Source organism: Dreissena polymorpha, chromosome 3 (genome assembly GCF_020536995.1).
Source record: "Dreissena polymorpha isolate Duluth1 chromosome 3, UMN_Dpol_1.0, whole genome shotgun sequence".
In the NCBI taxonomy this organism is placed as follows: Eukaryota; Metazoa; Mollusca; class Bivalvia; order Myida; family Dreissenidae; genus Dreissena; species Dreissena polymorpha.
In genome coordinates, this window is record NC_068357.1 from 113,048,894 (window position 1) to 113,068,463 (window position 19,570).

Consider the following 19,570-nt stretch of genomic DNA (forward strand, 5'->3'; position numbering starts at 1 on the left):
GCTGGCCAACAAATCACTACATTATGAGTTCCAATTTTTATTTGTTTTTGCCTTAACTTTTGCCCACTAAAATACCCACTTTGACATGCATAAGGTCACTTATATAATTTCAAAGCGTTAAATACTAATGAGCAGCAAACAGCATAAATCATTAACAGACTTCCAGCTACTTGCAGGCTGTTCTTATTTTATGCTGGCTAAATATATCCATTTACACTTTGCTTTTTAGCGGGAAAGAATTAAAACTTTTAATGTTATTGCTTACGTAACGTTCCAATCAAAGTTCAGTAGCTTGAAGGCCAAGTTCTTGTAGGTGGTCAAGCACAGGTTAAGATCTGGGACAATGATTGGTGGGCGTGGCTCACATACGATGCCTGACAGGACTTCCACGCGGCTCAATAACTCACGTCCCAGCAGTTTCCGTGACGTGTCACAGTCCATTATGGACTCCTTGACACAGTCTGTCACTTCCATGACGAGTCTGACAATAATGGAAACCTTGTAAATCTATGTTCAAGCATATGCACCTTATTTTACAACAATATGTACTGTTTTTCACATAAATATGTAAAGTATTTCATAATATTATAAAACATTTTTCAAAAGAATAAGTAACATATTACACCATTATATGTACCATATTTAACAAGAATATGTTCCATATTTCACAAGAGTATGTAGTGTATTACACTAGAATATATTCCATATTTCGCAAGAATATGTACCAATTTCAAAAGAATATATGTGCCTTATTTCACAATAATATGTAACATATTTCACACACACTAAAATATAATCATTATGCATAAACCCATGTACAGTGTATTGATTTAAGTTGCTCTTTCTAATATAAATTGATTGGGTATGGTACTTAACGTGTGTAATTTTCACACTGAATTACTTTCAAAATCTGCATCACATGCTGTCTAGTTGAAAAAAAGGGCAACAAAATGAATCATGTAATATTTTGTACATGGACTGAATAATATTACAATAATGTTTAAATCAATACAATACATTAGTAGAAATCTCATTGTTAAAAAAAACAACCTAGTCCTACAGGGCTATAGATAACAATCGTATTTGCGTTATTACACAATTAAAATAACCAAAAACGTAATTAAATTCAAAATAAAGTGTACATAAACGCAAATACAAATTTAATAATGTAATACCCGTAAAAAAACCTTCGGTAACAGAACACAATTCTTACGAACACCGGGCGTATTTTTTAGACTGGTTATTTTCCATACCAAAATGTACCTGATAGTTTATATGCCATGGTATGATGAAAAGAAGGCAGTCTTTCCAGCAGATATCAATCTTTGGGGTATCATTGTAATTATTCGTAGACCTGTCGGATTTCTACTTTCATTTTCAAGGTATTCAACTCAAAATGACCGGAAAATTGGAAGCGTTGCTTTGAACAGCCATAACTTCATCAATTGTGCAGCGATTTTCACAAACGTGGTCTTATTCAAAGCAAAATTGAATGAACTTTGATCAGAAATCAGTTATTGTTTGTTGTTATGTACAGGAACCTTCTTAAATTCCATTTATATATATGTATAAATAATATAATAACCTTAGTAGATTTTTATTATATTATATATGTCATTCCCTAAATTACCCAATTAAGTAAAAAACCGGGGGTGAAAAACCCAATTAAGCTCAAAATAGGGGGTGAAAATTTTTGCTAAAACTATTGAATTTACAAAAACCCTATTGTTATCAAAAATAGGGGGTGAATTACCCAATATACCCCAAAAGTTATCTATATATTTAAGGTCATGGTGTAGTGAATATGGTATCCAACAAGAAATCTTATAGTCACAAGTTTGATTCCCGCTCAAACAGCAATCTCAAGACCTTCAATACCTTTTAAACTTAAAACTTTTCACTAACATACCGGCAGGTGTCAGCTCCGGGCACCAGGGATCCAATCTGCAGTCGGGCGTAACAAATATGGGCAGTCTCAAGGTCACACATTACCGGGGGGTCCGACACCGGGCACCAAGAACCGCCACAGCGCCCATCAAACTTGGCGAGGGTGTAGCGCATCAGAGGATTCATGGCCGCTGCCAGGTAGGGGTCGCATGTGGCTGTGTGGTCTATGAAGCACCTCACTGCATATCGCAGGTAACTGAATCAAATACAGAAGGCTCTTAAGATATTGCAAATATTCACTCTGAAACATAAAAGAAAACATGCATTTTTGATACAAATTATTAAGCTATAAAATGAACTTGAACATTTATAGTTTGTACTCTGATGGCATAAATGCATGGGTTCATAAATTATATCTTATCTTCTAATATAATATGAAGAAGATAAAATGCAAGGAAAAGACAATCAAAATTCTGTATTCATTACGCCAGGACCCATGTTTGCAGTTTTTTAGAGGAAAATTTAATAATATTCCTTACGTGCATAAAATTGCTTGCTTTTTGATGCTGAAATATTTTTATCAAAATATGTTTTTAATTATGTACAATTATGAATAGCTCAAAAGAATAATATGTTGTTATAAGCAGAAAAAATTGACTCTCAAATCCAAAATTTGATCAAAAGGTTTCACCCTAGTACAACCTTAATATGGACTTTCCTTAAGATTTTCACAACAACTATCCCAGTACTTACGTGCAGAATCTATTCTCTGTACTGGTCTCCGCAAACACCTCTCTCTCCAGTTCTCCTAGGCACTCCACTGCACGGCTGGGCCGACAGACGCCCGTCACGTTGGCGTAGTCCATTGAGAGACATGCGGGAACCAATGGCAGGTCCTCGTCCTCTGGGTCACAGACGCTGTGGGCTAGCTCACTCACCTGATGGGGATAAGACATCATTTTAATTGCAGTCTCACAAACCTGGGATAAATGCTTGTGGGTAAAGTGTTGTCCCAGATACACCTGTGGGTAAAGTGTTGTCCCAGATACACCTGTAAAGTTGTCCCAGATACACCTGTAAAGTTGTCCCAGATACACCTCTGACGTTTGCAATCTGAGCGAATCTGCGAAACACTTTCCGCCTTAACTGGAATTTTGCTAGGAGGAAAAACGAAAAATATCATGAACACGAAAAGTCCACACAGGCTAATCAGGGACGACACTTTCCGCCTAAATAAGATTTTTGCTAAGAAGAGACTTCATTTAATTGAAAAATGTCATAAAAGCGGAAAGTGTCGTCCCTGATTAGCCTATGCGGACTGCACAAACTAATCTGGGACATGTTGCCCTGTTTTCTCAGAACACGACTCATATAAGGGTTGTAGGCAGGGATCATATTTTTGTCGGTTTTGTCGGTCCTAGACCGATTGAGGTCATGAAAGACCGATTGAAAATCCCAAACAGTCGGTCTGATTCTGTTTGCTAAAATTCCGATGTCATGAAATCGATTACACAGTGCACACTCTAATTACATTCTTATCTCGATTAGGTGTTATAAACCATTCGCTGCAGTCTCTAAACTGGTCAGGACCAGAATATTGCATGTCAGCCGACTAGTATCAGAGTATGGCCCCATGCAGCGAAGATTCGCGCGGCTGTGTATTAGTCACGCGTGAATAACCCCGTGTCAATATCAATCGATAATTCCACTGGCTTATACCTAGCACAATCGGTCCGTTAGGTACTCGTCCAGGATAAAATCGTTGACAGTTACTTCGGAGATACAAACCTCGATGTTATCCTCGTGGAAATTGTGCATTTCTTGCATGATACAGTAAATTGTCATATAAACAAAGAAGAAAATCGGCTATTCTGCAATAATTGTGGGCGGACCTTATACACTGAAAGCACGTGCTGTAATTAAACAAAATATGCCGATACATTTTTCACCAGCGTAATAATTCGGCAATAAATAAATAAAAGTCGCGGATCTTATCGACAGAACAGCCAAAAGTTATTTTTATGGGCGGAACTTCACATAAAATAGTACACAAGAATAATAACATACATAGTATAAATCTTCAGTAAAAATCGTGTAAGTGTATAAATCTTCAGTAAAAATCGTGTTAGAATCAAAATAATTCGTGTTCTTTATTGTTTGTTGTTGAATAACCCACAACCGAAAGTTTAAATGCGTGGTTTCAAATTATTTAATCCCTACGCATCTTAACTATCAGCCGTGGGTTATTTGACTACAAACTATAACGTTCATGAATTATTTCTTAACTATTTGGTTTTGTTATTGTCAGTAACAAACCTATGCACAGACATTTGTTTGGTTCAATGCATGTTTGTAAGCTATTATCGAGTTGACAACGATTTACAACATCGGTATAGATTTACACAGACTAATAATATTGACAACGATGAAAAACAGTCAGATAAAAATGCACACGAAACAACGAATGTCAATGAAATAGCAAATGATAAAACAAAATGAGAAAACTCGTATGTTCCGTTTAAAAATAATGCCTAAGGGAATTTAACTTGTACATTTATTATACCATCTTCATGAATAGCAAAATCAACGGTATATATTTTAACGTAATTTGTCATGATTTCAGATATAATTTTTCGGACACCTTTTCCCCATTTAAATCCGGACCGATTGATGTTGCGGGAAAATATGATCCCTGGTTGTAGGTGCTGTGGACCAGCACGGTCACCTGATGGTGATAGGACGTCAGTTATGGAGTGGAACCTGTTAGCCTTTACCACTCAGATGTGCACTTTAACACGTTTGTAGGCAATTACAAAAAGAAATTTAATTAAAAGACATTCTTATCATATTTAAGTTTCAAAGGTTTCAATTGCAATTTTTAGGTACTGATGAGCAGCAAACAGCACAAAACCTGAACAGCCTGCGAGTTACTCACAGGCTGTTTTGGTTTTATGCTGGTTACATAATTGGCCGTTTTCACTTTGCATTTGAGTGGGAATGGGTTATGGAGTGGAAGCATTTAACATTAGGACAAGTGCCACAGTTAGTGGAGGGCCCTTAAAATGTAAAGGTCCAGGACATTGCTTTTAACTTTTGAGTACTTCAAGTTTTAGTTTAGCTTTTTTGCCACTGATTTTGGAAGTTTTGCTCAGAGTATTGGGAAGTTTTGACATTTTTACTTGACTTTAACATGTTAACAACAACCTTCACTTTAACTTCTCTTAGTTTGCCTATTTCTTTTTCTACAGTAGTTTCTGTCACCGCATCTTTTTGCACATCTTTTATATAATTTAATTATTATTTTAATCAGTCCTTGAACAGAGAATTAAAGTTAAAACACGGGGGCTGTCAATACAGGCTGATCAGGGACAACACTTTCTACCTTGATAATGGACTTTTGATCACAAGAAACTTTCTTTTATCAAAAAAAGCATTGAAACAGAAAGTGTCATCCCTGATTAGCCTGTGCAGACTTCACAGGCTAATCTGGGATGACATTTTATGCACATGCATTAAAAGTCCTGTTTTACCAGACAAGGTTACTATGCAGTTATAACCACCCACCTGTCTCCATGAATGTTTTACTTGCATAGCAACCAATAATGGGCAGGGGCTGAGAAGATCCCATATCCTCTTCTCAATCAGATGAACAGATCTGAAAGTTGCAGAGTCAAAACAAATAAAGACATGACTGTTCAATTGCACGCATGAGATACGTTTGATACAAGTAAGGATATTACTATGAAACTAAATGCCACAACTATCCACTAGGAGAGTTTCATGTAAAATGGAATTATTTAAAGAATGTGCATATATGTGAAATGTGCCAAACATTGTGGAACAATTCAAATCTTGTAATTTGTTTGTCAATATCAATATGCTATCCATCCAGCAACTGGGAGGTCATGTGTTCGATCCCCACTGTTAACAGTGTTTTTTGGATAGTTATACAGACAGTAGGTTCTGATTCTACTCGGGCAACAGACTCGAGATTGCTTCAAATAAGCCTTGGATTTCAATTCATTATAAAGCTTAAATAAATACATTCCAGCTAAAACTATAAAGATTATGTAAAGATACAGATGGCTTCCTCCAAGCCATGAAGCAGATGTATGTCTGATACAAATGTTATAATTTACATTGATATATAAGGTCACACTTGTTGCCTCTAGCACACATACATAAAGAAAAGGAGTACCTGGTAGTTAGTGTAATGGTGCATTAAACTGAGCTACATGGAACATTATGATTGCCTTCATGGCACATTGTAGCAGGTTTCATGGCAAATTACAGTAGGCTTCATGGCACACAATAATGGAATATTTGTCACATTATAATGGGCTTTGTGGTACAAAATAGTATGCTCAATGGCACATTATAATGGACTTGATGGCACATTATAGTAGGCTTCATGGCGCATTATAATGGGCTTCATGGCACACCATAATGGACTGAAGTGCAAGCAAATTACAATGAAGATAAAATTATACAGGATATTTGTTGGTTTAAGTTGATAACAGATTTTAATCACTAGTTATCAGAAATATTGTTTCATGAGAGGAGCAGCTAACAAGTTACAATATTTATTTTCTATTATCACTTGGGAATATAAAATTGATTATCTACTCAAATGCTTTACAGTAATGTGTGCATGTTGTCGTTACATTTTTAAAGGGTCAAACTGGCTACCTACTCAGATATAATTATTAAATGACATCAAAATAACCACATCATGTAGAAAAGAATCAGTTAAAATCAGTCCATCATATTCACTTGTTTTTGTTTTTGTTTTTTTAAGCAATGAATTACCAGTTTGCATCAATTTTCCCTGTAAACAATTATAAAGCATAAAATAAATTGATATAAATCAAAATATCACAACAGCAACTTCACTCACCTACAGACTTTCAGTTGAAGAGTTTTATTCACGACACACTCAGACAAGGAAAGGCTCAATCTTGAGACAAGCGTTGCCGCTGTGTATGGGTCGCAAACCGGACCATTTGGAATAACTGAGCTAGGTGTTGTTCCGTTTACACCGGTGGTATTCATGATATTGGTTGTTGTCATGTCAACAGGGCAAGAGTACTCAGCAAGCATTTTGAATACGGTGATGATTTTGGACATCGAAAGTTTCGTATTATTTGAACAGCCATTAAGGTATCCCATCGCCATCTGTAGAGTTGCGTTTCCACTACTGTAATATACATTTAAGTATTTTATGATAATGTTTGTCCAGGCTCTACATAAATTGTGAGTTTCTGTAATAGGTGAACCTTTATATGATAATTGAAGTTGTATTTATCAAAACAAATAATATGGTTTCACTTGAAAAAAAGAGTATTTTCTAATGTTCCAAATGACTGCTTATTAAAAAAAATATACAAAATAAACCATAACATTCTCAAAATCAGCATTTGAATATTACTGAAATTTATTCTAAGAAAAAGTTAAATAAAATCACAAATTAAAATAAATTTTTTAGCTTGATCTCAAATATTGCATTCATACTATTACATAATTGGCATTTACTGATGAGAACACACACACAAGTATCACAAAAGAGTATAGTGATCGATTGAAAACAATTTAACACTAGCCAACCTCTAAAAAAACATTAAAATCACCAATGCAACCCTTATCATATCAGATATGCACTTTGATGCACTTTGATGCATTTGTACTGGCCAAAAAAATCAAATTAAATTTAAGACCTTCCTTATTGGGTTCACTTAATCTTCCTTTCAAACCATAAGGTACTTAAGAGCAGCAAACAGCATAAAACCTGAACAGACCGCAAGTTACTCGCAGGCTTTTCTTGTTTTATGCTGGTGGCCTTTACCCATTTTCACTCTCCATCTGAGTCGGAAAGGGCTAAATTCCACTCTGAAAACAGGCAATCATAAAATATATGTAGACAGTACATACTTGCAGAATTGTTGATAATCCTCAACTCCTGAGAATCCCAAGATGACTTGGCTGGTGAAGTGACTACTTGCAAGGGCGGAGAACTCTGCCAGTCTGCAGCCTTGACCCGCAACTGATGACAAGAATAGGTTGATTACATGTTGTGTACATGGATAAAGGATTCTACTAAATTTTCATAAAATGACAAACAGGCTTCAAAAACTAGAAATGTGTGCCCCCACATTCAACTGTTTTTATGTTGTTAAAAACAGAATATGGAGGTGCACAAGTTCAAATTTTGTTTGTGAAGTTTCAGTCAAAGTTAACCCTTTCAGTGCTGGAACCGAATTTTGAAGGCCTTTGCAAACAGTTTGGATCCAGATGAGACGCCACAGAACGTGGCATCTCATCAGGATCCAAACTGTTTGCTATTGTGATAGTATTCTTAGAAAAAAATCGAAGAAAATACTAATTTTAGAAATTCAGCAGACCACATTTTAGCAGACGACAAATTTCCCAGCATGCAAAGGGTTAAATTATCACATTAATCAATACAAAAACAGCACAAGTCTCATACCTGGGCATGGTCCCTCAACCAGAAATTGTATCGTCCCATTAGCTTCACAGCTAGCTTTGTTCAGCAAGCACTGATTATTGAATTCTCTTATCTTCCCGCCAACAGCAGTGTCCCTGGCACAGACTGGCTGGACAACAGCAGGGCAAGTGGTGGGGCAGACACACGTCTTGTTCACGCACGTCTGGTATGGCTTGCAGTTACAGGTATCTAACTCTTTCAGTGCTGGAACCAAATTTTGAAGGCCTTTGCAAACAGTTTGGATCCAGATGAGATACCACAAAATGTGGCGTCTCATCAGGATCCAAACTGTTTGCTATTCTGATAGTATTCTTTGAAAAAAAAATGAAGAAAATGCTAATTTTAGAAATTCAGCAGACGACTTTTCAGCAGACGACAAATTTTCCAGTATGCAAAGGGCTAAGGAAGGTAGGGTGGCGTAAATAAGTACACTGCTTTCAGTGATCACAAATGTGTTGACGAATGATTGATAAACATATTATTTCCATATTATTTAGAAAATATATTACAAATTTTAATGGGTATTCAATCTAACATTTTATTAATTTTCAAATAAATTGGCTGCATTAAAATGAATATTTGTTATCCCATAATTTTTCCTATAAACATCAATGTGACATAGCAACGGATCTGCATAAAACTATTTTAAGTCTATGTAGAGTGTACAAGATAAAAGCATATGTTACAATGAGCCATAACTAAACCTGTAAATTAAGTTGAACTTTATACTTATATGTTGTAGTTTTCTTTTGTGGCCACAGGATAAGTTATTGGTATATAACTTTATGGCCACATTTGTTGCTTTGATTTATGCTTCTTGGGCTCTATTGCTTTCAATTTCAAAGCACCAGTCCATCAAAAAAAAATACTTCCATACAATTTACAAGGGTATCAGTTCTAATTAAAGTAAACAATTTTTTTACCATTGAACACTTTTTTGTTTGCAAGAATTTTTTTTTTTTTACATCTGAAAGCACTAGTGCAAATTTAATATATTATATAACATGTATTACCTTACGCATTATATAAATACAAATATGCCATAATTTGACATTTTATTGAAGGTATTAGAATTTTGTGGAGATTTGCTAATTAAGTTGTGCTGTGAACTATTTACTGGTTAACATTTTGAACTATTGACTGCCTCCTAATAAAATGTTTCAATAGGAAATGCTCTCAAATATTTGGTAAATTTCATGTCTGCATACATACAGAAAATAAATCCCACTCAATTACTGGTATATTTTTGGTCGCACATACACAAGGTCAGATAGAATTCCAGTATTTCACTTTATGGAATGAGTGACATATTGGACGTCATCTATTGATGACGTTCAATTGAACGAATGTTAATGGAGGCTAACATTCTTAAGGCTCCAGGGTATAGCCGTGATTTAATTAAGTCTCTTGAAAACTGGACTGTAACTTTTGCTGAAATTTGACATGTATATGGACCAAAACGCGATCTACACGATGGCTAATTAGACAATTCACCCCTGCTCCCTGGACAATTCACCACCAGATATAGACCAGAATGTGATCTACCTGTTGGCGTAGGCGTCATATCTGGGAAAAATCTAGTTTTCGAGTATTTTGTGTTTAAATATTTTTTATGGGAAACGCAACGCGGAAACATAAGCATTGTGACGTCACATAACAAACAGCGCTAGCTAGACGCCATCTTGTTGTGCAACATGGAAACTCAGTTATGCGTTATTAATTCAATATACAAAAAAAATATCATAAATACAAGTTTATGGTTGTTCAATTACACAGGACATTCTTGAATTTGTCCGATGAGTTGAAGAAAGGTTTACGCTTGTCATGAGCAACACATCATTAGTATCATAAAAGTGAGTAACAAATCAACAAAATAATAAAAAATAATTAATATTAAACAAAGTACATAATTGGGTTAATTAAAATATCGATCACAACTGAAACCAATATTCACTTCCATTTTCTATTCTTCCATTCCTTTATCGAAACTTACTTTAAATCACACTATTTTATTGTAATCCTATCGAAGTTTACAATTATGTATGATAAACACACAATCCGAAATACGTTTTGCTTTTGATCAATGCTCTAAACAAATAAATAACTTAAAAAACACCAGGTCCTACATGTCCCTAACATCCAGAGAATTTAACTAAAACTAATATGTTTCGTCGGATAAATAATTACATCACAAGACATAAGTCATAAATTGCGCAATCCGATGCATAAAAGTATGTTAAGCCGGTTTTGAGAAATTTTTTAGTGGAGGACCAAATTGTATTATATGTGATATAATCGATAACAAACGGCAAAGCTAGGCCAGACGTCTGAAAATAGCATAAATTGAAATAGTGACAATTATATTTTATATAGTTTTGCATGTCGGCTGTGTTTTGCTTTTTGTGTTTTTTATGTTGTTGCTTGCCGGGGTAATAGCTATCCGATGTGTCAGAGGTGAATTTTTAATTCTTAAATGAACCAATTGGCATAGTTTCAGTGCATAACATAAAAAACATTTCACTCGCACGATGCTTTTTATCTGAAAGTACATAGCAATCATATATGTTATTAAAATAAAGCATTACATAAAGTGTGTACTTAAGCATATACATTTCAGTTTTTTGTTAAAATGATAATTCTCACTCACCTGGGGGGCCGTGCAGCATCACAGCATCTATCTCTACCCAGGTTTTTGACACGCTGCAGTCGATATCCAGCCGAATGTGGTTCGAGAAACAAGGAATTGTAGACTGAAAATAGAACCACGTTCAATGGGGTCGTTGCATAAAAGTCTGTTACGAACCAGATTTTTTTGCCCGATTTTATAGCCGAAATTTGGCTATGTTCCCAATCCCAACAAGTATACTTTTTTCCCAAAATGTGGCAAAAAAAATTCCAATTTCCCAAAAAAATAAATAAAAAAATTTGTAGTTTTTTTTTAGAAAGAAGTGTCTAATGTTGTTTTTTTTATCTCACTTGTAATTTAATTACATCTAACAAAGAATTATATGATTTTGTTCTTTTAAATGTGAATGATTATTAAGAGTTATATCAAGTTTAGTATTTCCCTAATCAGTGGACTTTTCGTTTGAAATATAAAGGCTAATGAATTTATTTTCCCAATTTCATGAAAATGCTGATAAAATTCCCAATTCCAAAGCCATGGGCTATCTTCCCAAAAAGTGGAGAAAAAAAACCTGCGAACTTCGTAAGAAAATTCGAGCGTTTCATAAGAAAGTCTTACTCAACCACCTGCTATGAATGCGTAAGGTCCAATGTAAAAGTTACGAATGTTTAAGGGCTGAAGTAGCATTCGCAAATATGGCCGCCTAAGCAAGTGAATGTCTTCACAAATTTTGCAAAAAAAATTTAAGTGTAATTTTTCTCTTAAAAATGAAGAAGTCAGTAAATTTAATGATTTATCTTTTTGAAATATACATTTTAGAGAGCACAGTACTGTTGTTTCCTTTGTTTGCTAAATCGCGATGAGAAAACAATGTCCAATGTAAACAAAGTTTAATGTAATGTTTTTTTTTAGTCACCACTAACGATGCTTTGCAATACTGGATATGCATTTTCTAAATACAGAAGAAAGGATATTTAAAAAAGCGACTCTTATATAAAAGGTTAACTTAGTTAGATCTATGTCAAACTGGAATGTATGGAGCAAACTGGAAATACTAGTTGCAATAATTCAACTCTCAGCTTTATAACCCAAAGGGTTGCTTTGAGCCGCCATAGGAAGAATTATCAACAAGACTCTGGGAGTACGTTTTTATGGACTAACGAGAATACATGAAAGATTGATGCAGAATATATGGACATGTTTATTGTGGCAACTACTTATGACTTTACAGGGTGACACAATTAAAATTTCCTTCTAGGACTGAATTAACTGGAAGGTTATCTTTGATTACGTGTAGTTACATGTATGGATCAGTCAAAAATTTGTAGTAACTCTTATGTTCAAAATAACTGCAATCTTCTCTTATACAATATTTATTTTGTTCAACTCTAAATAATTTTATGGATGATAACCACAGATTCACAGGAGTCAGTGAACTTTGTCACGCATGGTTACTTAATTATTTCATAAACTGGGTCACTTTGCCTTCACAAATACTTTGTACATGTATATGTACATGTATGCATGGTTAATTAGCAGTAGGAAAGACATACATCAGTCTGACTGTCTTACGTGAGTTGTAAAACTAATAAACAATTGTAAACATGTACATGTGTATTTCAAGTATTCATGTAGTGATGCTTCTTTTGAATCTGATTATCATAATCAGGCACGTTAAGGGTTTACATGTAAGTGATTGAATAGACAAATTAAGTACTAATTTCTGAAACTTAAAGCTGATTACCAATAATAAAAAACAATAATAACAGTTTAGACAGAGTTGTACCATAAAATCAATGAAATTTGAGTTTTATGCAATTGCAAATTTGCAGCCAACTGGTCAAAAAGTCATTTATGTACTGAAGACATTGGTTTGAAATCCCAATATTCTATGCAGATTTGTCGGCACACAGAAGCAATGGTTGGTCTTGTAACAAAATTTGGATAAGCGTGTCTGAATTGGCATAAACTTGATTGTTTTGAATTTAATTGCAATTAACAACATTCAATTAATGGTATCTCCAGAGCTCCAGATAAGGTTTTGTGAAGTTCTTAAATTACTACAAGATTTTCAAAAAGAATTCGTAAATCAGAAATTTTATTCTTAACGTTACTACTAAGTTTTGGAAAATAATTCTTATTTTTTCTAAATGACCTAAAAATAAATAATAATGGTTACTTTCATGCAACAAAATCAAAATATACATACTAGCAACTTTATTTATACGAGTTCAACAGTGTCTTTTCAGTATTATACAATTTTATTTTTCAAATACCTTCATATGCCCAAACTGTGCTTAGATTGCATGCCTTAGATGAATGTTTACATATTTCACAATTAAAACGGGTCTCCCATTCAACCTTTTCAACGATTAGCCACGGGACTTGTCCCTTCCACTCGTTCAATGTTTTTTTGTGTGTTTAAGTTTGGACCCGTCGTGTCGCGTTTTTGTTAAGCTTTTCCGACTGTGTCGGCAACTGAACATACAGCATCGTATAAGATCTTTTCTATAATGTCTTTCTAAACATTTAACATCGGCTCACTTTGCGTTCAATATGTTAAAAGCGTGTTTTTGGTCGCTTTGCAGGTTTTTAGGACGCTCTCCGGGCGCCGCCATTGTTTTTTGACAGAAAGATTGAAAACGCCGCTTTTATTGGAAAAAATGCGCTTTGTTAAACAAACCCGATAACCATTCTATATAAGCACCGCAAAGATCTTTAATACGCGAAACAAACTCAATAAAAATCGATACGAACCGATGTAAAAATAATATTCGTAACTTGATTTTGTAATTCTTAATGGTACGACAAGATTTTAAAATAAATACGTAACGGACTTGAAAATAATTACGAAAATACGACCCTTATCTGGAGCTCTGTATCTCTATTTTGTTTACATGTTTTTAGCATTCTTTGTTCATATTAATGAATTGGTTTCAAAGTGAGAAAAGATAATCCTGACATTAGCATCATAATTATATAAATTCGCTTTTTGTGTGTGGTATTTTATCTGTTAAGGAAAAAGAAGTTGGATTTTTAAATGCAGCAGTGTGTATTTGTTCATTACACAGATGAAAGTCACATTAAAAGCGTTACAAACCCTGGGGCCTTTTGTACTTAGTTTATAATACATGTAGTTACAATATTAATTATTGAGGTTTTTGGACCTTTTAATGTTTGCCAGTCATAGTTTTTGTACTGCAAAATTGGGTCATCTGGCATGTCACCATGTCATCAGAGTTAAAAAAAAAGATATATTACTCATATGAGAACATGCCTGACACAGTTTTTGATCTTTTCAATTGGGTCATCTGGCATGTCATCATGTCATCAAAGTTAAGAAAAGATATTGTATTACTAATTAGAGAACATGATGTCTTTTTTATTTTTTCACCTTATTTACAAGAATTTATATATACTGGTTGTTTTCTAAATACAATGTAGTTGCATATATGATATATGGAGCAGAATGGGACAACAGCTTTGTCTTTACTCCTGTCACATTTCTAAACACAGCTTTGATGACTGTGTCCATTAATTGAGAAAGGTTCAAAAATTGAATATTATTGATTTACAATGGATGTCTATTCTTTGTGCTTACTGCTGTTGAGAAGTAATTTCAAATGGATCATTGTTAGCTCACCTGAGCACAACATGCTCATGGTGAGCTTTTGTGATAGCCTTTTGTCCGTCGTCCGTTGTCCGTTGTGGGACATCAACATTTGCCTTGTTCACTTTCTAGAGGCCACATTTATTGTCCAATCTTCATGAAACTTGGTCAGAAGATTCATCCCAATGATATCTTGGACGAGTTCGAAAATGATGTCGGTTGGTTGAAAAACATGGCCGCCAGGGGGCGGGGCATTTTTCCTTATATGGCTAAAGTAAAACCTTGCTAACACTCTAGAGGCCACATTAATCAGATATACTACACGCATATTAGTATGAGTCGACTTGAATTCATTAAATAGTGCAGTGATACCTCTTTCACGTCAGAGCTTCGTGTGCTTTCTACATGCACCACGTCCACAAAGGACGCGGCGATGACTTGCAAAAACATGTTGCGACCCGACAGATATGTAGAACGGTTTCACAGCTTGTGGAACACACTGACGTAATCAATGACATATAGAAAGAGCGCAGTGAGATAGATATTCTTGCGCATAGTGACTGAATTCATCGCTCTTACTTAATAGTCGCCTTATGCATACAGGTATTATTACACTTAATATTTGCCCCATGCAATTCAATGTAAAAGCAACACATTTAAGCGTAAAAAAGCAACAATTTGTACATAGCGATCTCAAAAAGACTATTGCCAAGCAATATATGTCCCCTACCGGCTCCACCATTGTCAGAATTTTTTTTTTTTTGTTGCCATAGCAACCATAATTTTTGACCTAGGAACATAATGAAATGACGTGCAGAGTGTCCTTATTGCCATCTATCCATGTTTCAAGTTTCATGAAAAAATATTAAGAACTTTAAAAGTAATTGCTGGATCCAGAAAAGTGTGACAGACTCACAGACTGACGGAAACATGGACTGACGGACACACAGAGCGCAAACCATAAGTCCCCTCCGGTGAAACCGGTAGGGGACAATAACCATATCTTTACTTAAAGGGCATTCTAAGCTGAATCGATCGATTAAAGAAAAATAACAAGACATGTCATGTACACAAAGAACACAAACAAAGAAAGGACTTGACACAAATCAAATTTAACTGTGTTTGCACCTTCTGTTTTCCGGCTGTTTTGTAGTTGAGATTAACTTTTTCAGTGCAATGTCGTACTATACTACAGTCTCTTACTTTATAATTGTTCAGGGATTAAGAAGTGCAGACCCATCAATATCTCTAAAGGATAAAACAAGAACAACAGTCTAAGTGTAAAACATGCCTTCGAGTTAAATATGATGATTTGTTTAGAGAGTACAGCCTTGATGACTGGATCATGAAGTATAATGAAACCAGCGTCCGTTACACGCGAATGCCTTACACGTGGCGTCCTCACAAGGACGTCACGGTCTATTGAGGCCTATTCATGTCAATACCATGATATAAAAGTTCGTACTGTTCTTGTGTTAGTTGTGATATACGTTAATGCGTTCCTTCCGATACTTAGATTATAAGTAATGAAGTCTCCAAATTTTCTACAAGACTATTACGAAATATAACATAACAATGAAACTCATGTTCCACTAGTAGAAGAGAAATTAGTGGAAGCTAGTATTTTATTAAATGCAAATTATCAATTACCCGTATGTAAGATACAAGACAATACAAACAGTATGACAGAGCACATAAGCATGGTTATGTCTAGAGTAAAAGGCCTTCGAATTGACCATGCAAGTAATTGCGGGTTTAAACAGGTTAAGAGGTTTAAACTAACAAAACCTAAATTATCTGTTCGTTCTCTTACCGTAAACGATGGGCTGAATATCCTCGCAGACTGAATAACAGATACTTGGGGCGTCGACCATAGCGTCATCCACGTGCCTGAGACATCAAGGCACTTAATGGCCTTGACACCGCCAGCGTGGTAAGTCTCGTAGATGTCGACTTTTGTTACATAGACGGGAGTGGCGAACTGGAACTGAACACCAAATTTTCACGATGGTATGTGTATTACACGTTTCAAAGCACTGAATATTGCATTTCTTTAAAACTTAAGAAGGACACAGTAATAGTTTCAAATAATTAGTTTTGTATTAACGGAGAAATACAATTCAGAAAAACTGGTGCTTGTAAAGCGATGATTTATTAAAAAAGCTCGCACTTCCAAGCTATTACATTATTCTTCTATGACATTATAACACTTTGGTTTAAAAAGTGATTTATAAATCTAACTATAGGAGGACAATACAATTGCTCAATAACAGTGAAATTTCCCAACCTCCAAGAACTGGTTTGCGTCGATGACTTTTGGAGCCCATGCTTTATCGAGATCCCCGTATTTAGGGTACACATTTGAAACACCTAGTATTTGCTGTGCACTCCACCTGAAAAACGAATTAAACTAGATAAACCATGTTCTTGGAAAAAAATATTCATGAAATTGTTGTCCACAATTAGCCTGTGCATTCCTCGCTTGCTAATCAAGAACATCACTTTCCGCAAAGACCTCGATCATTTCGTTTAGAAAACAGACTTCATATTAAGCCTCTTTCCCCAGAGGGGGGTCCATATAACAAAAATGTTTCGGGGAGGGGTGATAATGAAAACAGATGAAGGGTTCCGCTACCGAGGATGATCAGCAATCCATTTTAAATATACTTATAACTTCCTGTAAACTAGCTTGTTTCGTTTTTTGTAAATGGTACAACGCAAAGTCGGACATGACACCTCAACATTTTGCAGCGAATATTGTGCTTAAATATTGTTTCAGCATAAATGGCATGCATCAACAAATAACAAACACAACAATATGATATTTCAAATAGCATGCACTTAAATATTCATAATTGCGTAAACTGCTATATAAGAGGTGGGTAATATTATTTAGAAATAATATATTAAAGAACATATTCTTATTGTATGTGTTTACAATATGTTCAGATGTAGGGCAAAAATGGTTCCAATGAAAGTTTCATTTAAATGCCATACAAATAACTTCTACAGTTTGCACACAGTTGCTCGAGTTAATGAATATTCAACCTGCCAATACTTACGAGCCGGTCCCATACTGCGACGAATACTTTATCACCTTAGACACCCACTGCCCTTTCTCTGTAATAATTGTAAAACTGCTACATAAAATAAGGCAGCAAAGCAATGGTGTTAAATATACAATTTCTAAAGAAAAACACATATGATGGCGTTATTTGCACGTCTGGTAGATTTTAGTTAAGGATGTTTACTTCTGTCGTGTTAAGTCTTTTTAAACACTTTATTGTGTTAAAAAAAAATTTTCTGCAAAATTTCACGCGCAAACAAAAACATTGTGACGTCATGACAAAAATCGCGCTAGCTAGCCGCCATCTAGTTGCGCAACAAAGAAACCCAGTTACGCCTTATTGATTCAATATGCAAAGCAACATAATCAATACAAATGTCACTGTTGTGCAGTGTATGGTTGTTCAAATAGACATGACATAATATCATGAAATTGTAATTGTGTACTTAAATTTGTCAGACAAGTTGAATAAAGGTTTACACTGCGAGGCTTGCTGTGAGCAACTTATCTTTAGCATCATAAAAGTGAGTAACAAATCAACAAAATAATCAAGAATAATTATAATTAAACGTACATGTAGCACACACTTGGGTTAATTAAAAAATCGATTGCAACTGAAACCATTTTGAAGAATAAGTTGATGACACTATTTCAGCTTAAATAATAAGAGTTCTAAAAAAACTAAATTTTGTAGTAACGACATGCTTACCTCAATCACAATCATATCCATTGTTTATAATAATAAAGTTGAAACGATATGCACTTTTATTTTCTATTCTGTCTTCACTTTATTGAAACTTATTTTAAACCACACTATTTTATTCTATTCTTATCAAAGTATAGATTTATGCACGATAAATACACAATCCGAAATACGTTTTGCATTTGTTCGATGCTTTTAACAAATAGTTTACTGTTAAAAAACACCACGTCCGACATGTCCTTAAATTCCAGATAGTTTTAATAAAGCTATTGTGTTTTGTCACTGAAATGACGTCACATGATGTACTACGTACATTTCGTAATATAAAATCAAAGGCATTGCAAAATAAAATGAACACTATCTTATGCAAAGGTATGCTGATGTTTTGATTAAAATACACAGAATATTGTTGATACAGAAAAGCGCTTTATGTTAGTTGATAGTGTTTTGGCTAAAGATGGGGATGTCCGACAAACTGCAGTTCTTTGCTCTTTTCGCGTTTTTAATATCATATTCATAGGAAATGAAGTTCTACTTTTTAAGGTAGCTAATCGAACAGCCCCTAAAAATTAAAATGTCTGTGAGTGTTATGGCAACCATCAACTTATGCAAAGAAAGAATCGGTTTTCAATTTGATTTGATCTCCTCACACATTCCATCCCACAAAACCCTTAAGGTGTCGCAACTCTAGTAATTCCTATTCCTTATTCGAAAGCAGGAAAGACCAGGACAATTTAATTGATATCACTCATGTACACAACATAATAAAAATGTTCTGAGTACCTTGTGTAGTGTTTGTAGAAGGCTGTGTAGTGATTGTAGAAGGCTGTAAAGGACCATTGCAGAGTGACTTGGTACAGCCCCATCTGTAGAGCACCCTGGACTTAGTCACCTGCATTATCACGAATGCAAATACCTTATATATACTGTAACAGTTGTCACACAACATTGGAGTTAACACTTATCACTTATTGTCATGTACAACAGATCTATCAAGTGATCAGACTATCACACACAACTTTGTATGCAATATTGTTTGGATTGGACTGATTTCTTAGACGACAATAAGTTTATATAAGTCAGCAGACCACATATTTAAATAAAGCTTTTATGATTATGAAAACATGACTTACTGCCTAAATACACAATGCCAATATTCCTAATTAAAACATTAC

The 19,570-nt window shown here is 34.8% G+C and overlaps 1 protein-coding gene across 1 annotated transcript in view; it reads right to left on the reverse strand.

Moving 5' to 3' along the window:
* The window catches only part of LOC127871073 (uncharacterized), a 156,558-nt gene that overhangs the window by 86,312 nt on the left and 50,676 nt on the right, over window positions 1-19,570 (reverse strand). The window contains exons 39-50 of the mRNA XM_052413720.1: window positions 19,179-19,287; window positions 17,688-17,745; window positions 16,913-17,018; window positions 16,439-16,612; window positions 11,037-11,139; window positions 8,372-8,593; window positions 7,816-7,927; window positions 6,785-7,084; window positions 5,452-5,542; window positions 2,641-2,825; window positions 1,910-2,143; window positions 266-481 (exon numbers count right to left, since the gene is read on the reverse strand). Coding sequence (XP_052269680.1) covers window positions 266-481; window positions 1,910-2,143; window positions 2,641-2,825; window positions 5,452-5,542; window positions 6,785-7,084; window positions 7,816-7,927; window positions 8,372-8,593; window positions 11,037-11,139; window positions 16,439-16,612; window positions 16,913-17,018; window positions 17,688-17,745; window positions 19,179-19,287 — 1,910 coding nt within the window. The remainder of the gene's footprint in view (window positions 1-265; window positions 482-1,909; window positions 2,144-2,640; window positions 2,826-5,451; window positions 5,543-6,784; window positions 7,085-7,815; window positions 7,928-8,371; window positions 8,594-11,036; window positions 11,140-16,438; window positions 16,613-16,912; window positions 17,019-17,687; window positions 17,746-19,178; window positions 19,288-19,570) is intronic.